The sequence below is a fragment of the Emydura macquarii genome, unplaced genomic scaffold, assembly GCF_026122565.2.
Source record: "Emydura macquarii macquarii isolate MOO-44397 ecotype Brisbane River unplaced genomic scaffold, CSIRO-AGI_Emac_v2 contig_1363, whole genome shotgun sequence".
Taxonomy (NCBI): domain Eukaryota; kingdom Metazoa; phylum Chordata; order Testudines; family Chelidae; genus Emydura; species Emydura macquarii.
Genome location: NW_027131500.1, coordinates 7,730,880 through 7,753,441, shown reverse-complemented (window position 1 = coordinate 7,753,441; position 22,562 = coordinate 7,730,880). Strand labels below are relative to the sequence as shown.

At 39.3% G+C, this 22,562-nt stretch overlaps 1 protein-coding gene and 1 long non-coding RNA gene across 3 annotated transcripts in view; one reads left to right on the top strand and one right to left on the bottom strand.

Annotated features, from left to right (window-relative positions):
- The window catches only part of LOC137155444 (uncharacterized), a 44,866-nt gene that overhangs the window by 5,829 nt on the left and 16,475 nt on the right, over nucleotides 1–22,562 (top strand). The gene's annotated exons all lie outside the window — the stretch shown is intronic.
- GLRA3 (glycine receptor alpha 3) overlaps nucleotides 1–22,562 on the bottom strand; it is a 126,312-nt gene that overhangs the window by 97,923 nt on the left and 5,827 nt on the right. Inside the window, exon 2 of the mRNA XM_067551973.1 lies at nucleotides 64–191. Within this exon, the coding sequence (XP_067408074.1) occupies nucleotides 64–191 (128 nt within the window). The remainder of the gene's footprint in view (nucleotides 1–63; nucleotides 192–22,562) is intronic.

The following is a 22,562-nucleotide window of genomic DNA, read 5'->3' as shown; positions in this document are numbered from 1 at the left end:
ACAAAAACACACATTTGCACCAAAGAAAATATTTTAAAAAATTGAATTGCTTTTTAAAATTACCTTTGAAATTTGGTCTGATTCTTGCATCATAGCCTGACATCCTACCCATTAATTTATCCAGGAAATCAGATGGTGACATTGGCATGCTACGAGATCTTGCACTGTCTGTTTCCTTTGTGGCGACCAAACTAAAAACAAAAAAGACATGATTAGACATAATTTATGCTAGTAATTAAGCACCTAACAAGATAGTCATTTTGTCCATCAGTGATAAACAGATCAATTCAAAGGTAAAATTGTCTTTTAAAATTAAACGATGATAGAGAGCTATTTTAAATAGGATATGTGAAAACAGTATGCTCTTATTTATATCCATTTTGTATCTATTTTTTCTAAATTTTTGCCAAACTGCATTGTGACCATTTTTTTTTTCTGTCAGGGCTCCTCAAAATTAACCATATTTCTAATCAACCCTAATTGATTTGCTCCACAAAATTGCAATAGTAAATGACAATCTCAACTACACAAATCTATAAATCTGGAATATCATTATTTGGAAAGTGCTCTGTGATTAATCTAGTTAACTGGGGTCTTTATAATGGAAACTTGCATCAGAGAAACTTAAGGCAGGATCTTTCACATTAGTTGGAACAGACACACACCGTTTCTGTACCACTGAATGTTTACTAGTGATATCTATGTAGATGATACCAGATGGTTCATTGGCAAATTTTATTCCATAAGATTGTCAACGAGGTTCATTTTCCTTTAAAACCAAAGTCACTGCTGCAGTGGAAGAAAAACTTAAATTAAAGGAATTCTTAGGGCAAACTTCTCTCAGGTCCACATGGTAAATGTTATGTCCTATAGTCTGATCTGCCTAGATATACAGAACTCCCATTGACATCCTAAAGGGTGCTCTATGCTTATGTTCTGCTCTCTTGATATATATATAGAGATCAACCAGGGGGACCCTAAAAAAAGATCAAACTAATAAATATATACAGTTATTGTGAACAGCACTTCTCTTTGATATAGTGTGAAACTATAATAGTATCCGGTTCTAGGATCCTGAGAAAAGATGAAGAGTTCTGCTGAATTACCCTGATCTCAGGTTCTAGGACAGTGCATACAAAAACAAATCTCTTCTGCTGACTCACGCTGGTGTCAGACCTGTTGGATCCCATTAGTGTCAACTGATTATCAGAAAAGCGTTTAAAAGTCTCTTTGAAGCAGAAGTAAATAAGAGTCCGAACTGAAAACCCATAGGAACCTTCAAACTCATTAAAACCTTAGTCTGAGGTTTATGTTGCTTAATAAATGAATCCTCAGCAAGAAGTAAGTTTTTGGGCCAGATTCTGTATGTGTACCATACTAGGAGAAGATTGGGAATGTTTTTTAGAAACTTTTTTTTTCCAAATTTAAAATTTCTGTGGACCCATTTATTTGTTTTCTAGCTAATTATTGACTGCATGGCTAAAACACTTCTGAAGTCTTCCATCATATGTTTTATTTACAGCATGAAGAGTTACAATGTTTTATTGGACTAAACAATCTGCCCCCTGAATTGGAAATTTGGATCTTAAGTGTAAAGACAGAAAAACCAATATTTATTTTTTTTTTTTCTTCACTGGATCAATTTTCCATGCAACAAGTCTAAGACTTCATCACTGAACACTTAGAAAAGGTGTCCAGAAGTTATTTGATTAAGGAAGTTGATATTGTGGTTGGTCTTTTTTAATTAAAAGAATCTGTAATTTAAAACTTTATACTATGTATTCAAAAGAGGGTGATGTAGCACTGTACTGATGATTAAAGAGTTATAAAAATCAAATGGCTTCCTGGAAACAAACTGTACATAGATTTATCCCACTGACAAGAAATGTATATTGATTTGAGTTGGGAAGAATGGCCAGTTGGTCATTTACTCTATCATTTGCGTAAGGGCAGGATTGTTTTAATTATTCCTAAGCTATTCTTGACAACTGGATGTCAGGCCCAACCTTGAATATATGTGATGGTGATTCTATAATTTTCTTTGGTAGCTAGCTTAGTTATGCATTTCTTCCTGTAGATAGAAATGTTTTTTGGATATATCATTTAACATAATTTTTCCCTGTTGCAGTGTAGAGCCATTACCGTGTGTCCTTTCCCAAAAAACAATATTTCTGTCCTCTTTCTAATATTTTCTATGGACCTGATTCACCACTGTCTCACACAGTGTATGATCATTGTGCAAAAGGAGTGATAAATGGTTGTAAAGCAAAACAAAACAAATCAAACCCCACTACACCCACTTTGCACAATTGTACACATTTCGACTGCACTAGGTACAAGGTAGTGAAGAATCAGGCCCAATGGATGTCTAGATGTTTAGATCTCCTGTTAGTCTTCCATCTGAAATGCCTATTTTAACTTCCTCCACATTGGCTGCAGGTATTTTATTTTTGTTTTTGCTCTTCTCTGAATTTTCTTTAGTATGTTTGTCTTTTTTAAAATTATACTGCCCAAAACTGAAAACAGTACTCCAAACTGAAGGGTAGAATGTTGAATAGAGAAGAATATTTTTGCTTTACTAATGATTCTCCCAATATTGCATTGACCTTCTTGCAACATGATCATGGTGGTTGAGTAATATTTTATGTAGTCATTTAAAAACCTAGGATCTTTCAGTGATTCTGTTGCCCAGGCTATATTCTGACATTGCTGAAATTGATATATTCAATGTAAGTAGTATATATAGTGTAAATAAGTTCTATTTTAATTCCTTTCAAAGTTTCCCTCAATTTCAATAGGACATTGTCCTGACTAAGCACTGAAGGATTGTGCTCTTTAAGAATAACTTCACTAGAGAACATATTTTTAAAAGTTGTGTGCAAAAACTAGTTAAACAGTAAAACACCTGTTGAATTCAGTAGGACCTGGACTGATACTGCACGTCAAAGGTGGGGTCTTAGGTCTTACTAGCTATAACTACATGGCAGCTGGGAGCTGCGATTCTCATCCTGGGTAGACAAACTATCAGTGCTTGAGCTAGCATGCTAAAAACATTGGTTTGATGCTGCAGCATGGGCAGCAGCTTGGGCTAGCTACGAAGTTCAAGTCCACTTGATCTGCTGGGCCCAAGCTCGGGTGATCAGCCTGAGCCCTGGCCCATTCTGGAGCAACCACACCATTATTTTAGTGCTCTAGCTCTGCTCTAGGTGACATGAGTCTATCTATACTGAAAACCACACCTTGCAGCTGCAGTGTAGACATTCCCAGTGTGGCCTAACTGATGTAACTCTGAGTTTGTCTACATTTAAAAGACTATTAAGGTTGCAAAATTAAACACTCAAAACCCTCAGAAATGCTGGAATAAGATTGCCTGTGCCTTGTGCATAGGCATTATGGTATAATCTCCAATTACATAATCACATACTGTATTTTCCCTAGGACTCCTGCCTCATGCAGGGTACAGAAAGGACAATGCACTAAGAAAAAATCAGTGGTGTGTAGCGAATGAAGCTGTTGCCTGCGGCATCCTCACCTATTTGGTAGTGGTTGGAAGTCATGTAGTGAATGAGACAGGATTGCAGGAAGAGAGAGATCAGCTCTTGGTTGAGGTTTCCATTATCTTGGACTGTAATATCATAAAAATAGCTACTCATGAAGGACCATAGTCACATTTGAACCAGAACTGAAAAAATGGTCACTGCTTTGTTTGTATCTGGTATGAAACCAAAAGCATGGGGGTACCTTCTGAATAGGGGGACTTAAATCTGATCCCCCTATCTCTCAGCTGCAATTTAATTAGAAAGGGTTCAGATTCCAGGTTTTGTTTTGATTCATCCCTGAAAAGAGAATACCTACATAAAATAGATATGAAGATTAATTAGTTAAAGTTTATAAAACACTTTTTTGGAAGAGTCAGAAGAAAAAAATATTTTAATAAGATTTGATTTTGTCATATACACATGCTATACATTATATCTTATAATAATCGTAGAATCATAGATTAGGGTTGGAAGGGACCTCAGGAGGTCATCTAGTCTAACCTCTTGCTCAAATAACAAATAAGCTTTGCACTTGTATAATGCCTTTCATCTCAAGATCTGAAAGTTCTTTAAAAACTTGAATGAATTAAATAGCACAATTCCATTATAACATAGGTATTTTTCCTATTTTACAGATGGGAAAACTGAAATACAGAGAGGGGAAGTGACTTGCACAAGAATTGTGGGGCAAGGCTAACATTAGAACCCAGTTCTGATTGCTAGTCCTGTGCCTTAATCACAAGCTCATATATTGTAGACCTAGACAGTCATTTTGATAACACCATAGCAGGTCATTTCTACTTATTGTAACACTGGTTAGTGGAGCGGTAGAAAATACAGTTAGAGGCATGGTATTTTTGACAGGAAAAGACAAACAGTACAGAGGAAAAATAAAAGGAAATAATGAGATATGTATTGCTCCTGGACACTCCACTGTTAAGAATTCCCCAGTTACATCACACACTGCCTCTAAAAATAAGCCTCTGTTTGCTAAGTGGATGCACACTATGAATATATTCTCCCCTCACTCAATATAAATATAGCTCCCATTAGTGTTAATGGGATCTCAGCACCCACATCAACAAGAGAATAATCTTCCCCTTCACTACACACAGCTTCTGTACATGTGCAGAGAGTCATTCCTGCAAATCTAGAGGGAATACAGATTTTCTTTTATACTCTGAGCTGGTTCTTTCAAGAATTCCATCTGTTTCCCAATGGCCTGGGTTGAAAGAATGTAAAATTTTGATAACATTACATCCCATGGGTCATTCAAAAAGCAAGCTACAAAAGACTGTTGGCATAAATTAAAAAATGCACCTTAAATCACCCACCTAAGATAAATTTAACACAAGCTGTTCCTTTCCTAGATGTCCCAGTGCCTCAGCTTTTATTGGAGAGACCGCCTTTAGGAGTAACAAAGAGGGTAGCTCCGTCTCCATACTTATTCACTTCTTGTTACTGGGCCTACCAACAAGGGTGCTAATTCTGATAGTGGTTTTGTGTCATGGATTCCTGTCAGCTATATTTAAACATAGCCACCAAACATACACCAGCTTAGGCTAGATTCAAATCAACGATTGATTGATTTATATTTCTTGAAAGTATATTGGATGTGGTTGTTTGGTTTGTAAACCACAGCTGGTTAAATACCTAAAATCTGATTTGCTAAATAAACTATTGGTGAGAAAAAACAAGTCAAATAATGAAACTGAAGCATTCTCTGACCAGTTCTATTCAAAACATACAAACTAAAGGGGTGGTGCTGAAGGAATTCCCAATCCAAATAATTTACCACATGAAACAATCCTGACTAGCAAATTTGAATTTCCAACAACATAACCGATACTGTTTTCCTCTGACCACTCTCTCTCAGCTGATCTGTTGTGACTGTCTGCCTCTCTGGCAAATAAAGGATTAACAAAAGCCTTAAAGGAGGCCAATTTAGTAACAGTCCCTGCTGAGAAAAAGAGAGAGCCCTAAAGCCAGGCACAAAGCAAAGTAGGAGGAGACTCTGGGGGGTGGGGAGGGAACGGAAGTGTTGTCTAGAGAAGCTGGAAATGGCCTTGAAGAAGCTCCTCGTTGGTGGGTTGGGAAGAAGCTGCACAAGGAGACAGAACTTCAGATCAGGAGTAGTAGGGGCAGCAGCTCTGTAAATCACATTGATAAACAAGGGAAAGGTAGGAGCAGCCCAGGAAAGCACCAAGAGATTGTAAGGAACACCTTACCTTCCTGTTCTGAGCTGCATAAAATCTCACTATGGGTTGAGTTAAAAATCTGGTTCAAATTGATGCATGAATATGCCATCCAATTAGATAGTTATAAGAAATAGTTAAGGGGCCCCATTTACAAAAAGGCTTACTAGAGTCTTCCCAGAAACTAACACGTATCGGTGGGAGGTTCCACTGGCTATTGTGACCAGGTATGTGAGAACACAAGTAATGAGAGGCAAGAAAGCCAAACTATAGTCTGTTAAGATAGAGTGACCCTGGAAAAAGCTAGAGAGAGCTTTTGGTTAAAAAGGCTTGGGGTTGTAAGCTAAGAAACTGCTCCTCTTGCTCTTGGTTCTGCCTACCTTTAGAGAAGCAGAACTTTGTACATTTCTTATAAGGAAACAAGATTGCATCAAACAATACCAGACTCCATCAATTTCTACTTACAATTGGAACATCCCCAATTTGACCCTGAATCTGAAAAGGAGTAACATGCCTAACACAGGGTCCCTGGGCTGGAGGAACCCAAAGGAAAGGATGGGCCTGGGTTTCCCTTCCTCAGCAAGTACGGAAGCTCATATCTCAGGACTGAGGCTAAAACTGGCAAGTCTCAAACAGAAGCAAAGGACCATCAAACTTTGAGGTTTTTTTATGCTTTTTATATTTTTCTGCTAACTTGGAAGGGAGATTGAACTTAAAAGGTGATGTGGCTGGAGGCTGGGCCACAGAAACTGCAGATTACCATAGAACCAGAAAATAGAAGGTGCTAGAATGGAATACTGCCTGCATCCTGGCTTGAGGGAGCAATCTGACAGTGAGTTCCCCCCATTATGCTATCCCTCTCCTAACAACTGAAAGACAAGATTAACAATACAGCTTGTCTTGAAAGGATGAGTTTTGATAGAAAGCAAAAGAGAGAGCATCCCAAAATAAAGGACCTTACATGGAAAATATCCCACCAACATCCATCTCTGTTTTGAACCAGGAACTGTTCTCTCAAACACCTTGCAGATTGCAATGACAGTGAAACTACATGGAGAGAGAGAGAGAAGGTCCCTCAAGTAGCCAGGACCCAGACGCTTTCAGGTCAGTGTCAACATCCTAATCACCACCTAGAAGTTGAGAGTTGATTACTTATGATCTATAAGTACCAGCCTAGGATGAAAAATTCTGATAATAGAGCTCTTTGCAAGACAAAGGCACAACAAGATCCTGTGACTGGTAGCTGAAACTACACAAGCTCAGGCTAGAGATAAGGTACATATTTTCAATAGTGAGTAATTTATCATTGTAAAATCTTACCAATGGATGTAGCAGAGTCTCCATTACATGAAGTTTGTAAATTGAGATTTGAATGCCTTTTTAAAAAAACATGCTCTAGCTCAACCATAAGATGTGGACATGATGCAGGAATTATTGGGTGAAATCTTTGGCCCATGCTATACTGGACCTCAGATTTGGTTATCATAATAGAACCTTAAAATTTCAGACTCTGTAATGGTGGTGGTGGGGGGCAGATTGACTCAGATTTTCACAGAGATCATAAACTTGAACACTAGAGATTTAGTAGTTGGCAAAAACTCAGACGTAGCTGTGCACCTGGTATTTGGGCTTATAAATCATGCCATTTAAGCTCTAGGAAATGTGTCCCATTCCAGACATCTGAACTTCTGAAAGTTGGTCTATATAAGACCATCCTTTACTGCAATTTGGATAGTTTCATTATTTCCCCAAAACTTCCATGACAATATTGCATCATAGTTGCTGTAGTTCATGCTACAAACCTTCTTTAGCTGTCCCCCCCATTTCTATTCTGAGCTCAGTACAATGTCAATCTCAAATTTGCTGAATGGAATACATTTAGGGTTCTGCGTGAGCCATTATACCCAAATTAGTTCCCTCAGAATCTTACACCCCAGAGAAGGACAATATACAAAACTACTATTATATTTTACTTGTAGATTCATTGGTAATTCCTTCTTTCTTTTCTGATAAATTACTTCTGTATTGTATTTTGAAAACCTCATGCCTATATTTTTGCTGAGTGTAAGTTATCCACATCTTTGCCATTATGATTTTTGTCCATAATCAGAGCTGCTTTCTCCCCATGAGCAACTGAAATACCGATTCTTTGAGCCATTGAAAAAGTTAGACATTTTTTTTAAAGTACAATGTTGACTATAGAACCACCTTGTAATGCTGCTGTGCACATAATAGATCAATGGCTTTTTCATATTTAGTTTTTTGTTCGGGACAGGAAGTGTAACTCAAGGCCCCGAAGCAATGGGAACTTCGTTTTGTGGTTCATTTTATTCTACTGACATTTGAATGCTTTTAACACAGCGTATATTAAAAAGCTTTACAAAGCAGCTCAAGGAAATTAATTACATACTCGTGGGGAAGTGACTGTACAGAGGCCAAAGCTGCAGCCAGTCATTATGCACTCAACTGCATCTCACAAACAGCACTACCAAAACATTTCTGCAAATTAATCTGAGCTGATATTAATGGATTGGATCACTCATGAGTAAAATAATGATTACATTGATTTAATTCCAAGAATATTTCCTTTGATTCTATGGTAGTAGTGAGTGTAATGGTGACAATAATCATCACTGTTAAATAAAATATACCGAATTAAAGAAAAACACTTTCAGCAGACCTGTTTTAAATAAATCCAGCAATCTGATTGCAACCAATACTTGACAGTCTAATTAGTTCCCCCGAATCATATTTTTGTTTAAATAGCATATTCACAGTTAAGGAAACTGGTCTGAGTCAATAACTTCTGCATAAATAACCTCCAGAGGTTGATGTAATTAAAGTTACTGTGTAATAGAAAACCAAGCTATGGAATAATTAGTGATCCATGGTGACAAAAAGGCATGAAAACATCATACAAGAAAACTATAAAAAGACACTGAGTAATAGTAGATATACAATAAAAGCAAATGTCACTAGGACTGTACACAGTAGAAACAGTCAAAATATTTAAAGCTTCTGCTTTTGACTGACATGTAGTCTTGGGAATTTGTTGTTGTTTGGTAACTTGAGGTGTGGGCAGTTACTTGACTCTTCAAAGACCATCCACCCTAGAGTATAATGTACAATTCCAGAGTCGAGAACAACTTTGACTAAAAATCCATCATAGATCAATGATGACATGAAGGCATTAGAAATAAAAAAACAATATCCTCACAAATGGGGAAAGAAAGGGAAATAGCAATCAATACACATCAGAAGTTAAAGTGCAGAAAATTGATATGGGAACCTAAAATCCTCAGGACAAAATCCATGGCTGGCAGAGTTAAAGACAATAAAAATAAGACTTTTTAAAGTATATTAGGAACAAAATAAACCTTAGTAACAGTATAAGCCCATTACTAAAGGGAGATGGCAAATTGTTAATGATGCAGTGGAGTGATCAATAAATATTTCTGTTTTGTATTTGGAAAAAAGCAGGATTTTGTACATGTATTACATAAGAATGATTAAGTACTTTCCAGTTGGGGAGGAAGGAGTTGGACAACATCTGCTAGGGATAAATATTTTTAAATCAGCAGGCCTGGATAACTTGCACCAAGAATCATTAAAAGAGTTGGCTGAAAGATTTCTGGCCCTCTGATGTTAATTTTTAATAAAACTTGAAATATTAGAGATGTTCTAGAAGACTAGAAACGTACTAGTGTTGTGCCACTATTCAAAAAGTCCATGCAGGATGACCTAGGTAACTATAGGTCAATTAACTTGAGATCAATCCTGGACAAAGTAATGGAAAAACTAGTACATGATTCAAATAATTCCTATTCTTTAATTTTTTTATTTTGTTAATGCCAGTCAACATGGTTTTATGGAAACTAGGTTTAACGAATCTGATTTCATTCTTGCCTGAGATTACAAGTTTGGTTGATGATAACTGCACTAATATAACATATTTAATATTTTTGTAAGACATTTGACCTAGTCCCACATAACATTCTGATTAAGATGTTAGCACAATCCTATTTTAAGAACACCTATTAAATGGATTAGAAACTGGTTAACTGACGGTCTCAAATAGTAGTTGTAACTGGGGAATCATCAGTTAATGGAGGTGGTTCTAGTGGGGTCTACAGGGCCCAATACAAGGGCTGACACTATTCAAAATTGTCATCAATGATATGGAAGTAAATATAAAATATATGGATAACACAAAGATTAGTGAAGTGATGAATAATGATGGCAAGGCGGCCCTAAAGAGCACTCTGAATCACTTGGTATGCCCCATTCAAACAAAAGGAATTTTAACACAGCCAAATGCAAAGTTATACCTCTAGTACAAGAAAGGTAGGCCATATCTTCATAATGGGGATCTTGGAATGTACAGTATCTTGGAAGGCAGTGACTCAGTGAAGTTAGGGATTGTAGTGGATAAGGAAATAAAAATGAGCTCCCAGTGAGATGATGTGGGCAAAAAGGACTAACGAGATCCTTGGATGTATAAACAGAGGGGGGAGGAGTAGGGAGGTGATTTTTACCACTGTATTTAGAATTGGGGAGACTGATTCTAGAATATTATGGACCGTTTTGGTGTCTGCATTTTAAAAAAGGTTTTGAAAAATTGTAAAGGATACAGAAAAGAGCCACACATTATTTGAGGGCTAAAGAAAATGTTTTAGGATGAGAGACTTAAAGAGCATGATTTGTTTAACTTATAAAAAAGAAGATTGAGAGGTGGTTTGATTAGTGTATAAGTACTTTCAGGGGGAGAAAATACCAGGAACTAAAGGGCTCTTTGATTTAGTGGAGAAAACCGTAACAAGATCCAATGGTTGAAAATTGAAGCCAGACAAAATCAAATTAGAAATTAGTCTCAAATACGTTTATAGTGCTGATGATTAACCACTGGAACAAGCTACCAATGAAAATGGTTGATTCTCCATTTCTTGATGTGTCTTCAAATCAAGACTGGATGCCTTTCTGGAAGATATGTTTAGCAAAACACAAGTTCATTGGGCTCAATATAGCAGCAACTGGGTGAAAAGCAATGGTCTCAAATACTTGACCACATATTTGACTTAGCTGATCTAATCATCCTTTCTGGTCTTAAGCTCTGAGTCTTCAAGAGTTCTGAATCACTCAATTCCCCAAAACATCGTCCTTATGACTTTCTGAGCAAAATTTTTTCTAGTTTCTCTAGCTAAAACCAGCCCTTACCCCAGCTTCCTGCCAAAACTGCTCTTCCTGCTACTTTCCAACTCCCATTCTGGAGTACCAGACTGCTAAACCAAACCAGCATGCTTCCTGAGGAATTGCATAGGAACTGTTAGTGCCATTTCTAGCATGTTCTGCTCGCTGTGAGAAGACCTCCTTCCCTTCCACTATGCTTAAAAAAAAAAAAACCAACCCAGCAGATCCTTTTTTCTTAATGAAGTTGCACACTGCTTGTATTAAGGCAATAGGAACAGCAGCACCAGGACCAATCATACACTTTAACAAGATTATACATTATGGAGGTAATGGTAGAGAGTTTTAGGTAAGGTTGCATTTAGATTTCCATGTGAAGCAGGATTAAAATACTTTTATTTCACATTTCAGTAATTGAATTCAATCTCAAAAGTTAACAATGGCCCAGTTTTTCTTCTGTGTTAGTCACTCTGCACTGTGCAGTCAGCACAAAGCGGTGGCTAAAGCTGGCATACCTAGCCACAGGTAGATCATTCTAGTGTAGAAGAGTACTTCAGTGGCATAGAATTGACACAACAGTATCTGGGCTGCTCTCTCTCTAATTTGTAGGGAGGCATGACTGAGCAAATGGGGGAAGGGCCAAGACTTTCCTGCACTCCATTATCCACTATTTATGTAATGGTCCACTAGAACTATACACAGCTAGTGTAATTTAGAGCAGCCTTGGAGGGAGAAGGGGTTTCAGGAAGCAGACGCCAGCTTAGGGAAGCCTGCAAGGGAGCAGGACCACTGGGATCTGCACACAGAATTTGCAGGGTGGCTATGTTTGTGGGAAGGAAGCCTGGTCTTCTGAGGAAACTATTGAGGAAAGCCTCTTCAAGGAGAACCTTGGATATTTTCCCTCAAAGTTCTTGTATGAGTTTTTCTATGGAGTACACTACTGGAGCCACAGAAATCAGATTGATATTGCTTCGCACATGAGTTTGAATGCCTTAAATCTCAAGATGGTTCTTTTCTATATAGCTGCTCAAAGTTTTTGCATGTTTGTACCAAGGTGCATGTTATGAAAAGGGAGTTCATAAGAGAACAAGTTCTCTCTAGATATGCTTTGCCTTTGTCTTCTGTTAGCTGGAGTTGGCAGTGTAGACCCATAGAGCATGTGTGATTAGCACAACTTTTACAAACTACCTGGCCAGGCCTGATGTTCTTGGATTGAAATCAGAGTTTTCCTTCTTCTAAGCATGCGAGTGCATGCTTGCTCGCAACTTTTTTTTTCAAATCATATTGTCCTGAGTCTTATAAATTGTTTCAATGATCTTGCTCCTAAAAATCTGATGTCACTTGCATGCTACGCAATATACTGAATTTACTCATACCTCCTTGCAGATATCTTAGCAGGTTTATCGCTTTCCAAACTATTCACCTTTGGGGCTGAAATTCTTCCATGTGTAGTCTCAGCCCCAAGGTGGATTTTTTTTTAAATTTGGAAACTTTAAAGGGCAGGGATAACTATATTGAAAAAGTCTGTATAAATGAGATTGCACTAGCATCCCTAAAAGGATTCTCTTAATATCAATGTGAGACAGGAAAGAGCATTAAAAAATCACATTTTAAACCACCTCCTTCCAATTCTCCTCATCCCTGGTGTAGGAGCATGCTAGAGTTGGAGAGTGAGTATCCAAAGCAATGTTATGCTCTAATGATTACTACTAGCATTTTGGTGACGGGTTGTTGTTACAAATAAGCATAATTTAGAGCAGCCCCAAAGGTATTCATGATGTTCCAGGTGCATTCTTCAGAAGCTGTCATTTATTTCTGTTGAAAAGGGCAATATACAGCTATTAAATTATTTCCCTTGTAACTTTATTTGTGGTTTCATCTTTCTTTTCTGATACAATACAGAAGTAATTTATTTGGAAAACCATATACCTATACTTTTGCTGAGTGTCAAGTTATCCTCATCTTTGCCATTATGATTTTTGTCAGATAATCAGAGCTTTTTTTCTCCCCATCAGTATTTGAAGTAGATTCCTTGAGTCATTGAAAGTTTAAAATGCAAACATTTCTAAGTACAGTGACTACAGAAGCATCTTGTGATGCTGCTGTGCACATAACAATGGATCAGTGGCTTTTTCATTGTATGATTTAGCTTATTCCTTGGAACCACAAGTATAACTCAAAGCCCTGTAGTTATGGGAACTTTATTTTGTGGTTCATTTTATTCTATTGATGTATGAATGCTTTTAATACAGTGTATATTAAAAAGCTTTACAAAGCAGCTCAAGGAAATTAATTACATGCTCATGGGGAAGTGACTGTATAAAGGCCAAAGCTGAAGCCAGCCATTGTGCACTCAACTGCATCTCACAAACAGCACTACCAAAAGCATTAATCTGAGCTGATATTAATTGATTGGATCACTCATGAGTAAAATAATTACATTGATTTAGTACCAAGTTTAACTTAATCCCTTGTTTCTATGGTTGTATGGTTGTAGTGAGTATAATGGTGACACAATTCATCATTGTTTAAAAAATAGGTACCTAAGTAAAGAAATAAAGTTTCATTAAAAAGTGTCTGCTGAAATCAAACAATCATCTGATTGTAACTGATACCTGATAATCTGATGCTATTTTAATATTGTGTTCTGAAAAGTATAGTAGAAAGGTTCCTTGCTATGGCACCATCCTCAATGTTTGGTTCCCATCCTACAGTCTATCAATGAATAGCGACTGTGTGGACAATTATGTGAGGCAAGCACAAAACACATTAAGTTCTGAAAGCTAGAAGCAGTCAGAAAAAGAAAATAAACATAAAGGGAGCCCTCTCTGAGAATGAGTTGGGTACTGAGTAGGAAAAAGCAAGGTACTGAAGAGGTCAGTTTTTACCATAAATAAAGGACATTCAAAACATTGCTGTAGCAATGAACTTGAACCTGTGAAAAAGAAATTCTTAAGGTAGCAAAGTCCCTTGAGGTTCCAAAATGAGACAGCTTCAGGCAAAAAATAACAAATGCTAAAAAGAATGGCTGTTGAAGGATCCAAGGTAATCCAATTTAAATGTGTGTTCTGTTTATGAATGAAAACCATAAGGACTACACATATACAAAGGTACAAACTGGTTTCAGTTTTACAAAAAAAGTAGAGGGAAATAAAGAGCTGAGCTAATAATAATTTGTAACAAACATATCTGGCAAATGTTGCCTCTTCTTATTCACAAAGGGCTACATTCACCAGGAGGACCTAGTGGAATTGATAACCTCTCACTCTCTCGCTGTAGCTCTTTTACTTTGTATAACTCATTGAATATTCATTTGGCCTGAGAAAGAATGAGTGGTTCTATAGCCCAGTGATTAGGACACTCAGTTGAGAGTGGGGACAGTGGTTCCAATCCCTGCTCCAATGACTACTTAATTATTTAGAGAAAGTGGAACAACAACAACAAGAGTGATTGTTCAACAAGGACAAGTGCAGAGTCCTGCACTTTGGACGGAAGAATCCTATGCACAGCTAGAGACTGGGGACCGATGAGCTAGGCAGCAGTTCTGCAGAAAAGGACCTGGGGGTAACAGTGCATAAGAAGCTGGATATGAGTCAGCAGTGTGCCCTGGTTGCCTACAGTGAGATAGATTTGGCATTTTTTCACCTGTGAATCCTGTCAGAGTTTATACATAAATTAGGTTGAGCTGCTTGGTAGTGTCAGGATATAGGTGGCTCTGTGGATGCCTGCTGGCAGAAATGTAGGTGCCTAGAGGATTTTAATGGTGAAAAGTGTGGCATGCTCGGGATAGGAGGGGTGACATAAATAGGTGACCCAGGAATAACTCTGTACCAGTAAATTTACAGGGTTACTGTACTGTGCCAATGGATAATGTTTGGGAAAGTATGCAACAATGTACCCAACTAGAATGCAAGACATCTGATAACATCATAGGAAATTCTGCTGTTGTGCAGGTTACCAGGGGGATGTGCGTATGTAAATGCTATTGAGAATAAGGGGAACGAAGAAGACAACCTATGAACAGCAGGGCACCCTAAAGGTTATGGGGTGTGGAAGTACAGATAAGGGAAAAGGGAATGGAACCCTCATGCATATGTATAAGGTCATAAGCATGGTTATTAAGAGGCTAAAAAGAGTTCCTTGGTATGGAAAAAGAGGGAAGACCCCATCAGGAGACTAGTCCCCTCACCCTCACTGATGTCAACCTGTTGAGGGATGCACCTGACTCAATGATGTCTTTGAGCATGTGAGTATGAATACAGGGCTGGTTATTGCATTGGCTCTCTCAGGTTTTGTATATGTGTTTGTGACTGTAATACTGATTATCTGCTCGGTGAAATTTAGAATACACACAATTCCTTACATGTAGCTGTATTTGTGGCCACTGTATTGATAAGCACATGAAGAATGGAGTCTTCCAACCTAAGGAAATCCCTCAGGGTGACTCTCATCTGGCTGATCTTAAAACTGTAACGGCCCAGGAAATTCACTCATTAGGGACATTGTTTTAACACAGAACAATATCAATTCAACTTAAATAAAGGTACATTGCGGGCGGGGGGAGAGACTGGCAGTGGGGAGGCAGCAGGACATCACAATGTTAAAAGTAGCTATGTTGATGGGGGAGTAAGTAATGAGAATGTAAGGTACATACCCACAGGGTTGAGGTGTATCTTTGCTCACCTAAGCAGTTCCTCACTGTTTACACTGCTATTTATACACAGGGTCGGGGGGCAAGAAGTGTATGTATTCTACATGCTGTCTAAAGGAGCATGCAGTGTAGGCATACTTTCTGACTTGCTAGTCAAAGACTATTGCTGAAGTGTGATAGCTCACACAAGTCACATGAAATGGTTAGTGTTCCCAAGCTGGACGAGTAAATCTCTTAAAAACAGGCTTCTGCCCTGAGTGCTGATAAGAGAATTAATAATTCATTGTGAATATTAAAGTATGCATTTAAAATGTGCTTCCTATAGGCATTTGTGCTACTAAAATGTCATACCACTGTTTGTGGAAAAGGGGCCCCAAAAGGGGCATAAACTCAGTAGAGGAAAACATCTTTTAAAAGCAATTTAAACTACATTCTCAGAAGAAACTTCACAGTAATCTCGGAGCTCTGCCTGAGCAGCAATTAAAATCATGGAGAAAAACAAAGGAAGCTAAAGTGCCTGACTGTACTGGACAGGGTGACCAGATGTCCCAATTTTATAGGGACAGTCCCGGTATTCAGGGTTTTGTCTTGTATAAGCGCCTATTACCTGCACACCCCCTGTCCTGATTTTTCACACGTGCTATCTAGTCACCATTGTGCTGAGGGGTCTGAACTATAGAAGGAATCTGGGCCAGCCCCACATAGAAGGGAGAGGTCATTTTGGGTGAGCTGGGAGCCATGCCACAAGATCACAATCCCAAGGATCCGGTGCCTGAGAAACTACATGCAGGGAGCACAGTGCAAGCCCATTCCAGCACCTAGGCTGGAAGAGTAGCTGCAAAGAATGTTGTTATAGCCTCCGGTTCTCCCCATGGGCTGTGACAGTGAATTCTATCCACCCAACCTCATCGCCAAAGTCATTTTACTTGAGTTTTGTGGGTGGATGAGTTAATTTCACCCAAGGGGAACAAAATAACAGAATGACTAGCCTAATGAATGAAGGGAGAGGGAAAGAAGTACTAAATAGTACCCATTAACAAGTGAAAGAGTAATTAAATTATTGACTCAAAAATGGCTGAGATATCAAACTCCTTTTTAAAATCTGTAATTAACAAAATGCATACAAAAGTTCAGACAAGTAGGAAGCAGTGAAGAGTAGTTACTGGAATACTATACTTGGAAGGTATGGACAGGTGTAAATCAGCCAGCTTGGATAACATGCATTGCAGGGTGGTAAGGGGATGAGTGATGAACTTATCAAATCAATGATAATTATTTCAGAAAAGACACAGAACTGGGAAGGTACCAAAAGACTGGAGAAAAGCAGAAGCACTATCAATCTTTTAAGAAGGAAAAAAAGAGCGACTGGCAATTTTTATCCATAGAAGAATGACTTCAACACCAGTAAAATAGTGGTACAAATATTACAAGAAAATAATTGCTACATAGAGGGTGGAGTTTTTGAAAGTATCTAAGGCCAAGTCGATATGTACAACCGCTGCGGCACGACTGGTGAAGATGTTCCATGCCGATGGGAGAGAGCTCTCCCGTCAGCATAAAAAAACCACCTCTGCAAGCAGCAGGAGCTATGTTGGCCAGAGAAGCTCTCCAGCCTACATAACCCTGTGCACACGAGGGCTTATGTCAATGTAACTTATGTCACTCAGGGTGGTGGAATCAGGGCCAACCTTAAGGAAAATCGTGCCCTGGGCAAACTTGTATTTTGGTGCCCCTGACTCCCATGGGCACGGTGCTCCCCCATTGCCCCTGGCACCTCAGGCTCCCCTTCCCTTCATCACCCTCTGGCCCCCATGGGCTCTCCAGGATCCCCACTGCCCCGCTGCCCTCCCCCCCCCACAGTGTTAATTTGTATTGAAAAAGGTACCGGGGCTCAGCCCCAGCACAAATTAAGCACTGGCTGGGCAACTGGAGAGCAGCGACTTCAGAACTGGGCACCCAGCCAGCAGGCAATGCCATCGCCAGCAGCAGCAGAGAAGTAAGGGTGGCATGGTATGTGGTGTATAGCCACCTTTACTTTGTGCTGCTGTTGGTGGCGGCCCTGCCTTCAGAGCTGGGCGCGTAAGCCAGCAACTGTTGCTCTCCAGTCACCCAACTCTGAAGGCAAAAAAACAGAGAATCACTAAGTTGCAATTAATTTGTCACTCTGTCACATCATGTGATTTGAGCAAAAACATTTTCAACTTCAACATGCTATACAGAACAACAGATCTTTCTGTACATCGTAAAAGACGCTGCCTCCTAGAACTTGTCTCTTATATCGGCTCTATCCAACTGATTTAATACAATGCCATCAGAAAGGATCATTTATAGATTGGATTGGCTTTCTTTCTTGCTGGTCTTTTATTGCAGAGTTAATATTTTAAAACAAACAAACAGGATAAAGACTTATTTTACCCATTTTGGTTTTGTAATTACTTACGTCCCGTTTGGTTTTTTTAATCTAAAATGGAAGTACACTCTTTCACATGTTCCAGTAAAATAGGATGGACACTGCATCATCTCCTAAAGGAATTTCCACTATCCATAGCTGTAGAATTGGCATCTCCAAAGATTAAGGTTTAAAAAAAATACTTACAGTAATCTGTCAAACAGAATACAGAACACAAAGCATTTGTTTTTCCAAGGTTCTGTTATAATTGTATAATTTAGCACCTTCTATGTTAGCTGAAAAATAAAAAGCAATAATAAAAATATATAAACAAGTGAAAAGGCCATGGCATAAGGGGTATAAATTTTGGACTTGAACATACATTGGCTGCTATTAAACAGTCTTTACAAATAATTATTTGATTAGGCTAATCAATATTGTAAAAGTTGATTCCAGTGCTTATTCTGAAGAAATTATCTTTATTAGGAATTAATTTGTAGGGAAGTTCCTCCTGTGCAAACCCATACATTCTAGTTTAAACAACATTACATATCTGCAATGTCTGTCTCATAATCGGCAAGAAAACATGGTTTATCTCTCACACCACATGCTATATATAGCCAGCAGGAGTCTGGCGTATGTGATTTTTTACTTCAGGATACAAAGACTATATGGCAGAAGATAGAATTGTTCTTTATTCCTCATGGCAGCAGTAAAACATTAAAATGTTTGCAGACAAATCAACAGAAACATAGTGTTGCTCCAAAACTCTGAACTGCTCAGCTACAGCAGGAGCTGGTGACAGATCCTGTAACCTTCATGAGTTCAATGGGATTAAGTGTATGACTAAGGACGCCTTGCGGAGTACAGGTTTTCAGGATGAAATATTTGTCTCCTGCTGATAGGTTTCTGCATGCTCTCAAGAATGAAGTAAAGGAAGAAGAGAACCCAGGGAGACAGGGGGAAAGGGACCCGTCTTTTGCTAGGCAGAGAAGCTGAGAGATGATAGTCACTGATGAAACTGAGCGTGATTTCAAGCATCTAATCTGAGACGTATATCTGAAATTATTTGTAAAATATGCAATTATAACAATAATGAATAACCCCTTCTCCCTTAGCTCCTCCTGTGCCCTCTTCTCCTCTAACCCCTGCAACCACTGCACTGTGCACCCTTTGCCCCTAACCCCTGCCTTCCTGCTCCCTAACCCCTGCACCCTGGGTGCCCTCGCGCACCCCAGCCTCCGCACTCTCCCCTTTGCCCCCAACCTCTGTACTGTGCCCCCTTTGTCCCAACCTCTTGCACTCCTCTTGTGTGCCTATGTGAGGAAAGTGACCCGGATTCACAGAACAGCTGGCATTGCTGCTCGCTCCCCCCTTAAACGCTGCTCCTCTGTGCTACCCTAGGGGATTGAGGAGGGTAGTGAGGAACAAAGCCAGGGCTTCCTGAATCCAGGTCAGTTTCCCCACCTGGGCTGCGTGAAGGGAGGGCAGAAGAAAAGCCGCTCCTGACGCTCACCTACAGCACAGCCCGGGGGGGGAAGTGTCCTTGATACAGGAAGACCTGGGGTTGCTCCTCACTTCCCCCTCCCCCACGGCCACCTAGGAGGTCATGGAGAAACGTGTCAGGGGGTGAGCAGTATATGTACATCTCCACTTGTCTGTCTCCCACCCACGATCTTCTGCCTGGAGGAAGCAGTGAGAAATCTGGGCACTCTCCCATACGTTGCCTCTGTGGGTTTGCGGTGCTCCCCTGCCAGCCTGTGGCAGGCACCTCTCACTGCTCACAGTGCATCCCTGACCATGGCGCCCTGGGTGGTCACCCATCCCTAAGGACAGCCCTGGGTGGAATATTCACACCTCTGAGCAACATAAGTTTTACTGACATAGGCTGTAATATAGACATAGCCAAAAACACTCAAGCCATGTCTACTCTACCACATGCCGGAAAAATGTATGTTGTGAAGAAACACAGCCTGAGTTTCTCTGGCATCAGTGCACAGCGCTGTGTTGGCAGGAGAGCTGCTCCCGCCAACATAGCTACCACCACTCATTGAGGTTGTTTTATTATGTCGAGAGGAGAACTCTCTCCCATCTGCATAGAGCCGTTACACAAGCAGTCTTAGAGCGGCACAGCTACGTCAGTACAGCTGTGCCACTGTGAACTCACTAGTTTTGTCAGGGCCTTACTCACTGATTCCTGACCCTGTTCAGTTAGAGGGAGAGGCACCATGTCAGCTGGCCAAACCTCTTCCCTCTGGGAGGAAGGATCATCTGACCCAGGACAGATCTGGAGGCTGCCTTACCTGGTGCTGAAAATCCCATCCGTAGACCCTGATTCAGGAAAGCATTTCAGATTAGGAAAGTACCTTTAGTGCTTTTCTGAACTGGGGCCCTAGAGAATAAAGAAACCATGAGCAATAAGATTTGCACAGAACAAATCCTGACAAACTTGCTAAGTTGGATTTATTGTTTTAATTTTGAAGGAGGGAAGAATACAATTTCAAATTGAATGACGGACTGAATGTAGAAGATCTAATATAATTGGATTTGGGTAAATAATGTAATGTATTATCACAATCTGGCAAAAATTAATTCGTTCCCTGAATAGGTGTAGACTGAGCTTGACCGAAGAAATGAAGCAGAAGGAAGAAAATAGAGGTTAACAACGGGCAAATTATAAATTCACAGTGGCCTTGTAAATAATATGGTAAAGAATAGTAGGGAAAGAAGAAATGTGTAATACCTTGTAGCTGTGGCCTACCATATAGTACAGCACGTGAACAGTTCATGATCTAGATGGGGGTTGGCTACAAAAATTAGTCTGTGATTTGCTGTAGAAGGGAATGCACATGTGGTAGCCTGTTTCAGAATACATACATAACTGATTTGTATTCCTGGACTTTGAAACTGTAGCCTATGGGCACCCCGCTACACTTGAGCCTGATCAACTCAGTGTAGCTTTGCTGTATGCCTGTAAAGGAACTTGAGGGATGAACCTGGAGTCAATCTGAGTCCTTGAGAACCAGTAGGTTGAGATCTCAGGAAAATCCCAACAATATGAATACTGCCAGGTGGACTGAATGATTATAATCCTTGGACAGTGATAAACAGGAATGTATTGGATTAAATGGAAGATGCAGAGATCAATGTTAGGTCTCATCTTATTTAACCTATTCGTTAATTATTTGAAAGAAGAGATAGCAGCACCTTATTGAAGTGCACTGATAGTAGGTTTCCATTGATTTGTAGATGTTCACATTTGCCAAGAATTGTCACACTTCCATTTTATTAATAACTATTTTATAGTATCTTATCTCTGAGTTCAGCTCCCTCTGTTCAGTTTATGCCTTTTTCCTTTTGTGCCTATTTGAAGTGTCAGTGTCTCAGCCCACATGATATAACAGGGAATATGTGAATAAAGCAATATTGGATTTATTTTTTTTCTGTGTGTTCTTTCCAAAAACTAACATAAAAGTCTTATGGTATGCGACATCATCTTAAGGTGAAGGTCAGGATAGTGCTTCAGGATACTGCTCAGAGTGACAGGATTCATGCCAGATAACGACAGAAACCAGAATTTCTAATGCATGCAGTGAAGCATTTCCCTTACTGAATAAGTCAGTGAAAATAATGCTAAGGTTAATAAATGATGCTGTTAGCCTTTCATGTTTTCAGTGAAATTGATCCACAGAACACTATACACCATTACATACATACCCACATCATATTTCAATGCTGTTTTAAAATTTCCTCCAGATACATAACTTTCCTGATATTGCTCATGTTATCTTACATCCAGTGTCCTCTCAACTGTCAGCTCACTTTTCTCTGCTTCTTGTAGGGAAGTTAATCAATGAGAATGTGCTGGAAGCAGTGATTATCATGCCCAACTGCATTCTTGGCTGTTTCATGTGCAGGATGCTTCACCTCCTGAAGGGTTAACTAGCCTATAAAAAAGATGATGAACAAGAGCATTTGTCCACCTATATTCTGTCCACAGTTACTTTGTAGAGCAACCTCCTGTTTGAAAATCTGAACAAGCATTTTTGTGCCTACAGTTGAACTACAAGTGAAAACCTCAGTACTATCTCCTCCAATGGCCTGATTACTGACATAATAAAGATCATTAAAGATGTGCTCCAACTATGTATTGTGTCAGGTCAGACATATTGTTCCTCCCCTCATAAAATGACATGTTTTATCCTATTACCAGCAAGTCCTCACTTTTCATCTTTTCACTTCTGTCTAAAGGGGCACCTTTAGACAGCTGGTTCCTACGCTCTAAATTTAGGTAGTTCCTGCAGGTGGTGCATCTTTCAGTTCAAGCCTGCCTAGGGAATGGAAACTCCTATCCATTCCTACATGTAACCAATGACAGTGCAATTTTAAAACTTAATTATATTAAAAACCTAAAACAAAAAATATCTAAAGCTGTTTTGATGCCTTGCAATAATCAAGACCTTTTGTACACAGTATGCTAGACCTAAATTCTAGGGGAAGGTCCCTGGATTCTGTAGTAATTTGCTGAGACAGATTGGAAATTGAAAAATAGTGTGGCTTTTAAAAAAAAAAATAAAATAAATGTATCACTTTGGGAGGCAGCT